Source organism: Mauremys reevesii, linkage group 2 (assembly GCF_016161935.1).
Source record: "Mauremys reevesii isolate NIE-2019 linkage group 2, ASM1616193v1, whole genome shotgun sequence".
Classification (NCBI taxonomy): domain Eukaryota; kingdom Metazoa; phylum Chordata; order Testudines; family Geoemydidae; genus Mauremys; species Mauremys reevesii.
In genome coordinates this window covers 263,557,744-263,573,828 of record NC_052624.1, presented here as the reverse complement: position 1 = coordinate 263,573,828, position 16,085 = coordinate 263,557,744, and the positions used below count along the sequence as shown (strand labels likewise).

The 16,085-nt window shown below is 41.0% G+C and overlaps 1 protein-coding gene across 7 annotated transcripts in view; it reads left to right on the top strand.

The window, feature by feature from the left end:
• TAF2 (TATA-box binding protein associated factor 2) overlaps positions 1–16,085 on the top strand; it is a 103,826-nt gene that overhangs the window by 42,235 nt on the left and 45,506 nt on the right. For all 7 annotated transcript variants that reach the window (XM_039521548.1, XM_039521551.1, XM_039521547.1 and 4 more), the window contains 5 exons: positions 1,356–1,491; positions 3,798–3,952; positions 8,635–8,749; positions 8,899–9,008; positions 12,675–12,740. In XM_039521548.1, coding sequence (XP_039377482.1) covers positions 1,356–1,491; positions 3,798–3,952; positions 8,635–8,749; positions 8,899–9,008; positions 12,675–12,740 — 582 coding nt within the window. The remainder of the gene's footprint in view (positions 1–1,355; positions 1,492–3,797; positions 3,953–8,634; positions 8,750–8,898; positions 9,009–12,674; positions 12,741–16,085) is intronic.

Here is a 16,085-nt window from a genome sequence, read left to right as displayed (position 1 = left end):
ATGTGATATTTTATTTTCCAAATATTTAATTTACAAGTATGATTTAATTCAGATTTTTGTTTAAATCCCTCATCATCTTCAAAGGCAGTGTCAGTGAGGATGATTGATTAATAAAATGTTCTAACCAAAAAGTACACTGAAAATTTTAGGTCTGTCTCAGATCAACTTAAAAGCAAGTGAATTTGAAAATATGGTGATTACTGATCTCCACTACTTTGGGACATATGATGTACCTTGTGTAGGAGATGCCAGTGTGCCTAAGTACTGAAGTTGTGTTTAGGTTTTGCTATGCTTTGATTAGTAAACTTTTATTTATATTTAAGTAGTTTAAAAGGATTACATGATTATTTTTTAATTTATTTGTACCATCCCAGCGCCGAGGCGCTCTAGTCATGGACCCTGTTGTGTTTGGTGCTCCCCAAAAAGTCTTTTAGTCAATCTTTTTTTCATTTTATTAAAGTATAATAAAATTATATTCTCTTGAAGCATATTGAAACTTCCTCCGTGAAAGCATTTTTTAAATGGGATCTTGTGCATTTGAACAAACATCAACTTTTCAACCTAAAAATAAATGCAAAACAGTGGACTTAGAAATGGAAGAAACCTCTTATATTAACTTCTGTTGACCAATTACATTACGTTGTTAATACAGTATGTAGATTGTTCAGGTTCATTTTAGCTATTTTTGACTGTAAAATCTATTTGAAACAGTGTATAGGATAAGGGAGGGTTTGCTGCATTGTGTAATTCAAGATTAGTGAAATATTCTTTAGATGTTATGCTTTAAACAAAAATCCTTTTTCTAGCCATTTTACTATCTATTAACAGCCTTGCTCCAGAGATTGGCTTTCAAATGAAACTGAAATAAAATAAGTAATATCCATAGAAGGTCAACTTGTTCTCATTGGTAGAACAATCAATTGTATGCTTTCCAAATAAATGTTTGTTTAAATATATAGTAATTGCAATCAAATTGCTTTTAAATGAAGGGGGATTCCCCCCCCCCCCAAAAGCTATGAGCAATTCTCAGTAGTCTGATGACATATACCCTTTCCTCACTGAATTGTATTGATTAAATTCTTACTCGACAACTTCATGTTTGTAATATTACTGTTCAAACTGTAGTTTCTTCTAATTTAGTCTCTGTACTCCTCTATGTAATATACATGTATCTCTACATTATAAAAATTGTAGACTTTTTCATGAATAAATCCATGATGCATTGTTGTCTTAAATAAGTAGAAACAATATGGATGTATACTGTAATCATCTTGTTTACCAGTAACAGTTGTGGGCTTTTTGCCATAATATTCAGAACAGAAAATACATTAAATTATTTTGATTTAATTTTTCAGCCCTGCATCACATCTGCATTTTTCTATAAAACACCCTCACACGCTGTCCTGGGAATATTACACTATGTTCCAGTGTAAAGCCCATCTTGTTATGAGATTGATAGAAAACAGAATCAGTATGGAGTTCATGCTACAAGTAGGTGTTTAAATTCTTATGAGGTATATTCAACTTTTTATCTCTAAGTACAATTATGTTCTGAAAGTTACTTTTTTAAAACCATCTTGGGGTTTCGTGTTTGCCTGTGTATCAATAACTTAGAGATAAATTGTGCTCATTGTAAAGGTAAACTGGATTATAATGCACAGGTTGGTTATTTCCTTCTCAGACACGGCTAGTAATTAAAGGTTCTGAACCCCAAATTAGCTCCTCAGTGACATCTTTGCAATTTCATTGCCTCCAGTAGAGTTACTGCTTGAAACTTAGTAAACAATTTTTTTTGCACTATAAAGAGAACCAGCAGGGTTCTGGCCTATGTTGGGCTCCTAGCATTATCATAACTAAATAATAATTAAAATACGGCTTCTTTGAAAAGTTAAATACTTGTGAGATTTCAGTTTCTCTTTCTATTTTATGATTTTGTGAGAAAAAACGTGATACTTAATAAAGGGAGACCCAGAACTCTGAAAGCAGTATTCTTCTCTAAAGATGTAATTCTCTTAATTGGTATAATGATAAAATATAGGACAAAACATACAACGCTAATGGTTCTTGTGTAAACTGGAATCACAGCAGCCTGTACTATGTTCCTTCACACAGTATCCAGATGGTAACTTGTTCTTTGTAGTCTGTGTAAAAGAAAACTCAACCCTGATATGCACTTTAAATACGGCGGTTTACTGTCCTGAGAAATAAATTGAGTGACTTGTTTTACAATAGATAGCCTTAGAAGTTAATCTTCTTTTATAGCAAGGTATAATAGAGTTTTTAATAGACTTTGAGTCGTAACACAGTAATGTAGTACATGAGTAGGGCCGTACCAAATTCACGGCCATGAAAAATGCGGTGCGGACTGTGAAATCTGGTCTCCTGCCTGTGAAATCTGGTCTTTTGCATGCTTTTACCCTATGGTATACAGATTTCATGGGGAAGACCAGCATTTCTCAAATTGGAGGTCCTGACCCAAAAGGGAGTTGCAGGGGGTTGCAAGGTTATTTTAAAGGGGTCACAGTATTGCCACTCTTACTTCTGCGCTGCCTTCAGAGCTGGGCGGCCAGAGCGCGGCGGCAGTTGGCCTGGCACCCAGCTCTGAAGGAAGCGCCCCGCCAGCTGCAGTGTAGAAGTAAGGGTGGCAATACCATACCATGCCACCCTTACTTCTGCGTGGTTGCCTTCAGAGCTGGGTGGCCGGAGAGTGGTGGCTGCTTACTGAGGGCCCAGCTCTGCAGGCAGCAGCGCAGAAGTAAGGGTAGTACTATCATACCACTCCATCTTTACTTCTGCACCGCTGCTGGCAGTGGCTCTGTCTTCAGAGCTGGGCTCCTGGCCAGTAGCTGCCGCTCTCCAGCTGCCAGCTCTGAAGACAGTGCTGCTGCCAGCAGCAGCGCAGAAGTAAGGGTAGCAGTACCGCAACACCCCCTACAATATCTTTGTAAACCCCCCCCGCCCCAAACTCCTTTTTGGGTCAGGACCATAGAATTACAACACTGTGAAATTTCAGATTTAAATAGCTGAAATCATGAAATTTATGATTTTTAAATTCCTATGACCGTGAAATTGACCAAAATGAACTGAGAATTTGGTAGGGCCCTATACATGAGATATAATCATGAAGAATTTTTTTTTATAAAGATGCACATATAACTAGGTAAGTTAGTTATTGGAGAATGCATCTTTAGATGTAAAAGGGAGGTAAAAAATATATCATATATATATATATATATATATGTGTGTGTGTAAAATAAAATGATTGCTGTTGATGATAATTAACATCAACTGTAAGCTCTCAAAGTATTTATAGTCTTGTGCTTTAGAAATGCTTATAATAAGCTAGATAATAAGTACTGAAATAAATTTCTGCATTCAACTCCATGTAAATTTATTAGAAAACTGCCTGTTAAAATATGCCTAGTGATGAGCATAGATAGGAAAGGGTGAAATAGTGTGTCGCTTCCTTTTGTCCCAAGGCTAAACATTTTATTTGTCATTAAGATAATGCTGGTACTGCAGCTGCCTTTGAATTAGGCCTAACCTCTTCCAAGCAGCATTGTTTTTAGCCCATTGTATCTGCACTCTATCTGCAAATCCCACTTCAGATAGCGACAAGATAACGAGTTTCTGAAATTCCTTTATTTTGAAAGGGATCTTTTCTTTCTTTCTTTTATTTTTAAGATAAATGTTACAGAACGAGCTGATTGGCATTGGCATTGCCTGAAGACAATCAAGATAAAAAACTCAGATAATTCAGTATTCAAAATGTAAAATTAATTTTTCTATCATTTTAGGTTTTCAACAAACTGTTGAGTCTGGCCAGCACTGCCTCGTCTCAGAAGTTCCAGTCTCACATGTGGAGTCAGATGTTGGTTTCCACGTCTGGATTTTTGAAATCCATCTCTAATGTCTCTGGCAAAGACATCCAGCCTTTAATAAAGCAGTGGGTGTATCCTTTTCATTCTAGTTCTGAATTGTTAAAGTGGAGAAGAAATGTAGCTTTTCGTTGGCACTATTAAAGGAATGTGCAGGAAAATATGAAATGCCTAAATTTTTAACAGAGTTAGAAACAAAGGGATTCATATTAAAAATAGGAACAAACTACCTATTCAAATTCCTTTCATAGTGACTTACAGTACGCTGGCTTTTTCTGGGTGCTCTTTGCTTTTCAAGACTGGAAGGAGTTGCAGTATTTGTCAGTTTTACCAGTAGTGAAATTACTATAAAGAAGCTCAAGCACTCTCATGGAATTAAAGGTCAAACTATACTACAGAGATCCAGGGGACACTGACATTAGAAATATGCTAAAGTCTGACATGGAAAATGCTATAGTCTGGTGCATTTTCAGATGTGATTTCTAGTAAATCACTGTAGCATAAATTACCTGGGGTAGCAGACTGATAGTAACAGTACATTTTTTTAGATCAATGTGAGCCCTAATACTAGCAGAAATTTAAAAATAAATTGTTTTATCTATTTTCACTGGTATTTTAAATGAACATTTTATGGCTGCAGCAAAATCAGAGGGACAAGGTAGTTGAGGTAATATCTTTATTGGCCCAACTTCTGTTGGTGGAAGGGACAAAGCTGTAAGCTTCACAGAGCTCTTCTTCAGGTTTGGGGATGGTAACCAGAGTGTCTAATCTAAATGCAAATTGGGACAGATTGTTAAGTGTAAGGGGATCACATATGCCATATGGTTGTACTGTTTCAATAGAGAAAACAAAACTCAATTTTATTCATGTATGTAGAGGATTATTCATTTGTTCTGACTTTTCCCATAAGTAATATTTTATATAACTCTTAGTATGTAAAAAGGCCTGAAAGCAAGATTACTATTCCACAATACTAGAACAATACATAAAAATCAATGTGCACCAAAGAAATTTTAGAATGTACCACATTTCTGGAGTGAAATATTTCACAATGGATAAACACGCATCCATTTTTTTTCATGGGGCCTGGTAAGGAATCATCTAATTTATTAATTATTCTTTCCATACCTAGCTATGCAAAAATACTAGTAATCAGTGAAGAATTCCATGAACGTGATTTTTTTTATAAAGTGGGTAAAGCTGGTAACAAGCTAGTAACAGGGTAACTTTAGGTATGTCTACACTATGGGATTATGCCGATTTTACATAAACCGGTTTTGTAAAACAGATTGTATAAAGTCGAGTGCACACGGCCACAGTAAGCACATTAATTCGGCAGTGTGCGTCCATGTACCGAGGCTAGCGTCGATTTCCGGAGCGTTGCACTGTGGGTAGCTATCCCGTAGCTATCCCATAGTTCCCGCAGTCTCCCCCACCCATTGGAATTCTGGGTTGAGATCCCAATGCATGATGGGGGCAAAAACAGTGTCGCGGGTGATTCTGGGTAAATATCATCACTCAATCCTTCCTCCGTGAAAGCAACAGCAGACAATCATTTTGCGCCTTTTTTCCCTGGATTGCCCTGGCAGATGCCATAGCATGGCAACCATGGAGCCCATTTTGCCTTTTGTCACTGTCACCGTATGTGTACTGGATGCTGCTGACAGACACGGTACTGCAGTGCTACACAGCAGCATTCATTTGCCTTTGCAAGGTAGCAGAGACGGTTACCATCCCTATTGCACCATCTGCCATGCCATTGTAAATTGGTGATGAGATGACGGTTATCAGTCGTTCTGTACCGTCTGCTGCTGTCATGGGTGCTCCTGGCTGGCCTCACTGAGGTCAGCCGGGGGCGCATGACTCCCCGGGTCATTCCCTTCTTTATGTTTTGTCTAAAAATAGAGTCAGTCCTGTCTAGAATATGGGGCAAGTGTACTAGAGAACCAGAGAGCACAGCCGCTCCGTGTCAGAGCCCCGGATATCCTGCAGGAATGATGAACTGCATGCCATTCGAGGGGGTGCCCCTGCAACAACCCCACCCATTGCTTCCCTCCTCCCCCAACCCTCCTGGGCTACCGTGGCAGTGTCCCCCCATTTGTGTGATGAAGTAATAAAGAATGCAGGAATAAGAAACACTGACTTTTTAGTGAGATAAAATGGGGGGAGGAAGCCTCTAGCTGCTATGATAGTCCAGGCAGTACAGAATCTTTTCTTTAGACATGAAAGGGGTAGGGGGGGGCTGATGGAGCTCAGCCTCCAGTTGCTATGATGAAGACGGTTACCAGCCGTTCTGTACCATCTGCAGGGAATGACTGGGAGTCATTCCCATTTTTACCCAGGTGCCCCTGGCCGACCTCACCGAGGCCAGCCAGGAGCACTCACGGGCTGATGATGACAATGGATAGCAGTCATATTGTACCGTCTGCCACCGGGAAGGGGATGCTGGTGTTCAGCGCTGCAGCACCCTGTCTACCAGCAGCATGCAGTAGACATAGGGTGACATTGAAAAAAGGCGAGAAACGTTTTTTTCCCCTTTTCTTTCGGGGGGGAAGGGTGTAAATTGACAACATATACCCTGAAACACCCGGGAAAATGTTTTTGACCCTTCAGGCATTGGGAGCTCAGCCAAGAATGCAAATGCTTTTCGGAGACTGCAGGGACTGTGGGATAGCTGGAGTCCTCAGTACCCTCTCCCTCCCTCCATGAGCGTCCATTTGATTCTTTGGCTTTCTGTTACGCTTGTCACACAGCACTGTGCTGTGGCCTCTGTCTATCATAGCCTGGAGATTTTTTCAAATGCTTTGTCATTTCATCTTCTGTAATGGAGCTCTGATAGAACAGATTTGTCTCCCCATACAGCGATCAGATCCAGTATCTCCCATACGGTCCATGCTGGAGCTCTTTTTGGATTTGGGACTGCGTCGCCACCCGTGCTGATCAGAGCTCCACGCTGGGCAAACAGGAAATGAAATTCAGAAGTTCATGGGGCTTTTCCTGTCTACCTGGCCAGTGCATCCGAGTTCAGATTGCTTTCCAGAGCGGTCACAATGGTGCACTGTGGGATACCGCCCGGAGGCCGATACCGTCGAATTGTGGCCACAGTAACCCTAATCCGACATGGCAATACCGATTTCAGCGCTACTCCTCTCATCGGGGAGGAGTACAGAAATCGGTTTAAAGAGCCCTTTATATCGATATAAAGGGCCTCGTTGTGTGGACGGACGCAGGGTTAAATTGGTTTAATGCTTCTAAATTCGGTTTAAACGCGTAGTGTAGACCAGGCCTTTGAAAGAGACATTCCTGAGAGAACAGGACTAAAAGAGAACTTAATTGATCCATAACTCTTCAGGATTATTTGATTTGGTGTCCTCTGTGCTTTAGCCACATTATTGTTAGATGAAAATACTGCACTTCAGTGAGAACTCTGTTCCATTTCAGTTGTGAATAAAATAAGGCAATAATTGTCACACAAACTAAAACTATTCACAGAAATGGTTAAACCAGTAGCTGCTTGAAATACAAAACTGGTGGAGATTACTATTCGTTTTCAGTTTTATTGAAGGTGACAAACCCAAGAAAACTACCATAATGACCCAGATTGAAAAGCTTCTAGAAAATAGATGTTTTATGTGAAATCTGGTTAGAAAACAGTAAACTCTAATCTCTGGTCATATTTCTCTGAGTTTCACTTAGCCAAAACATACAAAAAAAACTAACATACTTACTGGTGGTGCTTAAATTAAGAGTCTGGCCTCCCTGAAGAGAGACCCTGTACTGCTAGAACAGCGGTCCCCAAACTTTTGAGGGTCACACCCCCCTTTGCCCCACTCTGTGCCCCCCCATTCTCCTGGGGCCGGGAGTGGGTCCACGGCTCGGGGTGGGGAGGGGTACATGGTCAGAGGGCTGAGGCTGGGGCCTCAGCTGGGGGTGGGTCTGAGGCCGGAAGCGGGGCCGCGGCCAGGGGCCAAGGCTGGGGGCAGGGGCGAGAGCAGAGCTGCAGCTGGGCTGCGATGGGGGCCAGCAGCCAGGCCTGTGGCCAGGTGCAGCTCCCCGGGCCAGAAACGGAGCCGTGGCCAGTGGCTAAGGCAAGGGACTGCCGTGGGCCCAGGAGCGGAGCCGCGCCAAGGCTGGGGACAGGGACGGGTGAGGGGATGGGAGCCGGGGATGCAGCTGGGGCCAGGACCAGAACAGAGCTGGGGGTGGGGAGGGGCTGGGTGGCGCTCCCTCCCCACCCCCTGTGAGGGCTGGCCTGGGCCCCACTGTGCCCTCCATGCATTCCTCCATGCCCCTTGGGTGGGGGGTGCCCCACAGTTTGGGGACCTCTGTGCTAGAGGAAGTGCGCAAGGACACCTGTGGAACATGGTGTGAAATAATACAGCTTTTCATTATGACTTGTTTTTATTTTCAGTGGAAAAAATTTACTGCACTTCACAGTACTAGGCATTCTGTCTACAGTTGTTTTTGTTGAACTTTCTGTAATCTTGTTTTCTCTACCAGCATATAAAAATCTTCAATAAGACTATTTTAAAAAATATTCCTGAAGTGCTCCCTTTGCACACGGCTTTTGTCTCCCATTGATGCGACTGAAGGGAACTCAAAATATTTTTCTCTCTCCATTTTTCTTTGAACCTTTTTGTGCTATGACAGTCAAATACAAATCTAGTGCAAAATGTGAGAATGTAAACCTTATAAATGTTGTTTTTATTTATAAACACTATCCCTTGTCCCTCAAAATTCCTATACAATTTATTAGGGATCAGAGTGGTGTGGTAAAATTTTATGGCAGTTTTGCATTTAATAGAAAACGAAATGTATTGGAATTGGAAATAAAGCAAGACTACACTTCTCCTGGGACCCAGAAATATGTGGTAAGGTCCATTTTCCATAGTTTGTTTACAACACGGTTGATGTGCATTTATGTCTGTACACACATTTATAAACATTAGGCTTATATTTATATTAGACAAATTCGTTTTTATTACACTAATAATGATGAAAGTATCTTAATTTTCTTCAGGGTCCTCTTAAAGTGACAGTGCAAGAACTTGATGGATCTTTCAACCATACATTGCAGATAGAAGAAAACAGTCTTAAACATGATATACCTTGCCATTCCAAAAGCAGGAGGTAAGAATTAGAACTACAGAACGCAGATATTTATAGAATGTATGTATAATAATGTCCAGTGCAATTAATGGGAAATGTCAAATCTAAATCTTTTAATACTTCTTTTTGTAAATGTTGATAATCTTCCTGTATAATTTACCAGTTTTGTGATAATAGAGTCATAGGCCAGAAGGGACCACCAGATCATTTAGTCTGACTATCTGTATATTACAGGACACCTACAGCAACCAGCACCAATTAACTCAGTAACTGAAATTAGACCAAAATATTACAGCCCACAGAAGACTATACTGTTATGTACCACAGGCAGAGGTCAGGAAGGTCCAAGGTGCACTAATGCCTGAGGCCTTCTTAGTGGCAGGGAAATGATTAAGTGAGATATACCAAGATAATCCTGGCAAGTGATCTGCACACACATGCGGAAAGTGAAAAATCCCAAAGGTCACTGCCAGTGAAAGTTCTTTCCCAACCCGACATATGGTGATCAGTTAAACCCTGAGCATGTGAGCAAGAACCAGCCAGTCAAGCACCTGAGAGAGAGACTGCTCAGTGCCACCTCAGAGCCATGGCCTACCCCATCCAATGTCCCGTCTCCAGCCATGGCCATCATTGATTCTTCAAAGGAAGAAGATTAAAAAGAACAACCCAGAATTTATTCCAGTGGGGGGACATCCCTTTCTGACCCCTGTAGGTGGCTAGCTGAAACCATGAAGCATGATGTTTTAGGAAAATAAGACGAAAACCAGAAGTGAGCCCTATGGCTGCCAAGCCCTGCCCCCTTCCAGCACAAACAACCCCATCATACAATCACATTCATAAATTTGTTCAGCTCCCTCTTAAACCTAATTAAGTTGTTTGCCCCTACAACTCTTATTAGGAGGCTGTTCCAGAACCTCACCTCTGATGGTTAGAAACCTAATTTCAAGTCTGAATTTGTTCATGACCAGTTTATACCCATTTGTTCTTGTGCCAACATTGTCCTTTAGCTTAAATAGCTCTTTGGTAAATATCCTCCCTGGCATTTACTCCCCCTATATAGAGAGCAATCATATCTTTTCTCAGCCTTCTTTTTGTTAGACTAAACAAGCCAAGCTTTTCCAATCTCCTCTCACAAGATAGGCATTTCATTCCCCTGATCAGCTTAGTTGCTCTTCTCTGCGCCTGTTCCAGTTTAAATTCATTACTCTTGTACACAGTATTCCAAGAGGTCTCAGTGCTGTGTACAATGGCATTAATACTTCTCTATTTCTACAGGAAATGCCTTGCCTGATGTAGCTTAGAATCATATTTGCCTTTTTCACAGCTGTGTCACTTTGGTGGCTCATAGTCATCCTGCGAAGAACCCACATGTCCAGATCTCTTTTCTCCTCTATCACTTCCAACTTATGAGCCCCAGAAATTCTTATTATTAGACCCTTAGTGCATGACCTTGAACTTTGTGCTATTGAATTTCATCTCATTTCTGTCACTCCAGTATTCCAAGTTATCTGGCTCTTCTGTAATATTCCGATCCTCTTTTTTATTGAGATTGCCTCCCAACTTTGTATCATCAGCAAAATTTTATTAGCACACTCCTACTTTTTGTGCCTAGGCCATTAATAAAAATATTGAATAAGATTGGTCCTAAGACCTATGTTTGAGTAACTCCACTAGTAACCTCCCTCAAATCCAATAATTCACCTTTCAGTACAGCCATTTGCCTTTTTTCCTTTAGTCAGTTCCTTATTCACTTGGTAGTTCTAGTACCTGATCCTCATCGTCTCTAATTTTACTAATAATTTCCCATGTGGCACCGTGTCAAATGCTTTACTGAAGTCCAAGTATGTTAGATTTACTGGACTTCCCTAATCTAAATGGTTAGTTTCTGAAAGTAGGTTAGCCTGGCATGGTAAACCCATGTTGAATTGCATCCCTTTACCTCCATGAATTTAATTATTCTTTCCTTCACAATTTGTTCTAATTGTGAAGGAAAGAATAATTGCATAGTAGTGAGGTCAGACTAACTGGTCTGTAATTGCCGGTATCACCTTTTTCCCCTTTTTTTGAAATATAGGTACAACATTATCTTTCTCCAGGCATAGGTAGATGTATTAAAGTCCTTGCTACTGGACTAGCAATCTCATCTGCCAGTTCTTTAAGTATTCTGGTATGGAAATTGCTCATTCCCCCCTACTTAAGTGCATTAAGTTCCTTGAATTCTTCTTCTACCTCAGCTGTGGTAATTTTCATCTCTAGATGCTCATTTCTATCAGCCGTATTGGCTTCATGCACATGTTCCATATTATCATGCTTATTGAAAATGAAGGCAATAATAATGTTATAATATAATTATCAGACATACCTACAATGTATAAGAGAGAAAATTCAGAGGAAAAAGCAGAATCAGTTATTAGCACTACATTCACAGGTAATCAGATACTAAGACTTAACAAATTTCCAGTTGTTCATAAAGTTCCTAGGCCTTGTAAAAATCTAAACAGAAACTTGTTTGTGTAATATGGAATAGTTTTTAGTAAATTTTAATTCCTTTATGAATTGCTCAAGGAGAAATGCCTTTGAATGGGAAATCTCGCCAAGAAAGAAGACCAGAAACAACAAGAAATAACTCAAATCAGGCAACTGGATTAAAAAATATCATATTTTCCCCTTCCCTACAAATACCAAGACTGTACTGATTAAACTTATGAGTAAAACAAACCAAATACCTCCCTATTCAGATTGTCTCAGTCTCCTAAAAAGATTTTTTTTAAATCACTTCAGCCTCAACTTTGCAAAGATATGTGTGTGTGTACTTAGTTTTAAACATGTAAGTACTGTAATCTTGTTTAAGACAGTGGGTCTCCTCATGGGCTTCAAGTTTGTGAGTAAGGGTTTGCAGGATCTTAAATGAGTCCGAGTGGGAGTGAAGTGGAATTAAGTACCTAAAAACAGACCATTCCCTAAAATCATTTATTCTGGAGCTTTACAAAAACTACCAACATGAATATGAACACCATGATGTTACCCCCACCTTCAGCAAAACATAAAAAATCAAAATACACAATGAGAAATTTTAATAAAGCTACAATACTTCTTCATGGAAGTGGCATCACTGATGGGATGTTGTCAGGACCACAGGCAGAGAGGACTTCAGCAAGACTAAAATATAAACCCATAACACAGTGGTTCTCAAACTGTGAGTCGGGATCCCAAAGTGGGTCTTAGCCCTATTTTAATGGGATTGCTAGGGCCAGCATTAGACTTGCAAGGACCCAGGGCTGAAGCCTGAGCTCCCCCCCACCCAGGCCAGTGGGGCTGGGGCTCCGGTCTCATCTTCCCCCATCCAACGTGATGGTGCTCGGGCTGCGCCCCCTTCTCCTCCCACCAGGGCAGCAGGGCTCGGACTCTGTTCCTCCCTATCCCCTGGGGTCATGGATTAACTGTGTTGTCAGAAGAGAGTAGTGGTGCAATGAAGTTTGAAAACCCCTGCTATAACATCATGGTGTTTTTAATAGATATGTGTACTTTATCTCAGTATTCATAGTGATCACATATTACACTTAATCCTGATTTAAACATGTTATATGTTATATATATATAGAGAGAGAGAGTCAGTATAGTTATCTGATGGTTATATTCTTCATTTTGAAGGTATAGCTTAAATTGTATTACTTTTTTAAAACACAGAAATAAGAAAAAAAAGATTCCGTTAATGAATGGAGAAGAGGTGGACATGGATCTTTCTGCAATGGAGTAAGTTGGTTTGTTGAAGACAAAGGGACATTGTCTCCTCCATGCTTATATATAATTCCCTTAGTAGTATTAATATTTGCCTTAGGCATGTTTTAAGGTTTTGGGTGATGATATTTATCTTTCAATTCATAATTGCTGTTTATTCCTGTAATCCGTCATTTTTATATTTGCCATGGTTTTTCAATATCTGAGGTTTTATTTTCCTAGTTGGGGATAGTTTAGGAAATTCTGATTATTGTACTATAAATGCGTAGAGTAATATGAGCCGTTTTTGGAGAAAGCTCAAACTGGGCATGATAATGTGTTGGAATAAATGAAGATGTTCATTCTTGTGCATTTCTAATCATATCTCTAAGGTTAGTTTAAAAATAAAATTTAAACACGTAATTAATACAGAAGTGTTCATTGCAATTTTAGTTTTGCAACAAACAGAATTTGTTGCCCTTGCATTAAATTTAGGGAAATATTTGATGGAGCTCAGTGAATGCCATGTAAGTACCTGGATGGATGGATCCATTTTAGATGAGTTCCTGAAATCTGGGATTAGGGTGACCAGACAGCAAATGTGAAAAATCGGGATGGGGGTGGGGGGTAATAAGAGCCTATATAAGAAAAAGACCCAAAAATCGAGACTGTCCCTATAAAATCGGGACATCTGGTCACCCTATTTGGGATTCATTTATACTCAATCCATCTTGATTGCAAATTAATTGTATACAAGTGTTTTGTACTGAGACCTATATGCTAAAAGTATATTTATAAATTCTTGTATTAATTCATTTGGAACTATCTTGCTCCAAGGAAGCAGGGTCAGTTCTTGCTGTGAACAAATGCCCACTGTTCTCTCTGTGAGTTTGAACTGGTGTTGCTCTCTGAACTGGTGAAGGTGTTGGCAGCTTTCATGTACTCCAGTGCTGATGAAGGCCAGTGGTCCATTATTGGTAGGCATTGTCATCACCTCCATGAAGAAGGGCATCTTGCCTGTTTCTCTTCAAGAGAATTAGGGGTAAAATAATCTGATATATTAAGCCTCATTTATGAACATGTGATCTAGTAATGTAAATCTATAGAGGACATTTTCATTGGTGAATTTTTTAATGAATAATTTCTACATATTAATACACAGAAATAATTTGACAAATAGTGCAAGTATCATGTACAAAAGAAGAAATGACCACAATTAACTGTAAGTGGTACTGGTCATTTATGGTCAAGGGGCTAGGGCCCTGCACAGGGACTTCGGAGCCCGTACCACTGTGTGTGCTTGGGCAAGCTACTTTACCTCTCAGTGCCACTGCTTTCCCTCCCCCCAGAAGTTTTGCCAGTTCTCTCTTTTGTACTCGTGGTCTCCTTTTCTCACAAGTGACTGCATTTTTTCTCCATATCTCCCCCATATGCCTAGAACACCTTCCTTGTCTGTGTATATCATACAAGCTTTCTTTCTCTTAAATCCCTCTTAAAACTTCCTTCTTTTGGTTATTCTTTCATATCAAGATGCATACATTAAGAGCATGAGATATGCTTATGTTCATTATTGATAACTCTCCTTCTCCTCCTCCTCCTCCTCCTCCTCCTCCTGTGCCCTCTCCCTGTCCATTGCTTATCGAGTGTCATCATCTTGCTGTGTTATTGACTTTTACATGATAAGCTTCTTGGAACAGAGGCCTTTTTTTTGCCTGTACTTGTAACTTGGATCTTCTAATAACTATTAGGTATATGTGAAATGAGCTGGTGAGCCTTGTCAGTTTCCACCATGATAGCTCACCACATGTTAAAAACCATCAACGCAATTGTCTCAAATTGGCCATCTTTTGGGTAGTCTAAGCATTGTTCAACCATGCCAGATACAGGGTACGTCTACACTACGGGACTATTCCGAATTTGCATAAACCGGTTTTGTAAAACAGATTTTATAAAATCGAGTGCGCGTGGCCACACTAAACACATTAAATCGGTGGTGTGCGTCCATGGTCCGAGGCTAGCGTCGATTTCTGGAGCGTTGCACTGTGGGTAGCTATCCCGTAGCTATCCCATAGTTCCCGCAGCCTCCCCCGCCCCTTGGCATTTCCGGGTTGAGATCCCAGTGCCTGATGGGGCAAAAATCATTGTCGCGGGTGGTTCTGGGTAAATGTCGTCATTCACTCCTTCCTCTTGGAAAGCAACGGCAGACAAGCATTTCGCACCTTTTTTCCCTGGATTGCCCTGGCAGATGCCATAGCATGGCAATCATGGAGCCTGTTTTGCCTTTTGTGACTGTCACCGTATGTGTGCTGAATCGCTGACAGAGGCGATTCAGCAGCGCTACACAGCAGCATGCTTTTGCTTTTGCATGACAGCAGAGATGGTTATCAGCCATACTGTACCATCTACCAATCCATAAATTGGTAATAAGATGATCGTGGCTACCAGTCCTTTTGCACTGTTCCATTTGCTGCTGTCATAAGTGCCCCTGGCTGCTCTTAGCCAGGCGCAAAAACAAAATTGGGAATGACTCCTGAGTCAATCCCTCCTTTTTGGTATCTAAAAATAGAATCAGTCCTGCCTAGAATATGGGCAAGTGTACTAGAGAACCACTGTATCAGAGAACCAGAGAGCACAGCTGCTCTGTGTCAGATCCTGCAGAAATTATGAGCTGTATTCTATTCACATTGGGTGCTCCTGCAACAACCCCACCTGTTGATTCCGTTCTTCCCTCAGCCTTCCTGGGCTACCATAGCATTGTCCCCCCACTTGTGTGATGAAGTAATAAAGAATGCAGGAATAAGACACAGTGACTTGTTAGTGAGATATGAGTGGAAGGCAGCCTCCAGCTGCTATGATAGTCCAGACAGGACAGTAAGGAGTGTGTAGGAGAGGAGCCCAGCATCCCTCTGCTAGTTCAGGGGCACTTGAATCTTTTCTTTACACATGAAGGGTGGGGGCTGATGGAGCTCAGCCCCCTGTTGCTATGACGACAATGGTTATCAGCCATACTGCACCATCTACCAGGAAAAATTAGGACCAGGCACCCTTGATCGACCTAACAGATGCTGGTCATCATGGTTACCAGTCCTTTTGCACTGCCCCATGTGCCAATAGGCTGATGGCAAGGACAGATACCAGTCATTTTGTACCATCAGCCAGCCATAGCGTGGGGGGAGCAAGGATGTTGGTGTTGAGTGCTGCACCATCGCGTCTATCTGCAGCATTCAGTAAAGATAGGGTGACATGTAAAAGAGTCAAGAGAGGATTGTTTTCCCTTTCACTTCTGGGGGTGGGTGGGGGGGTGCGTAAATTGCCGAGCTATGCCCTGACCCACCGCGGACACTGCTTTTGACCCTAGAAGCATTTGGAGCTCAGCCAAGA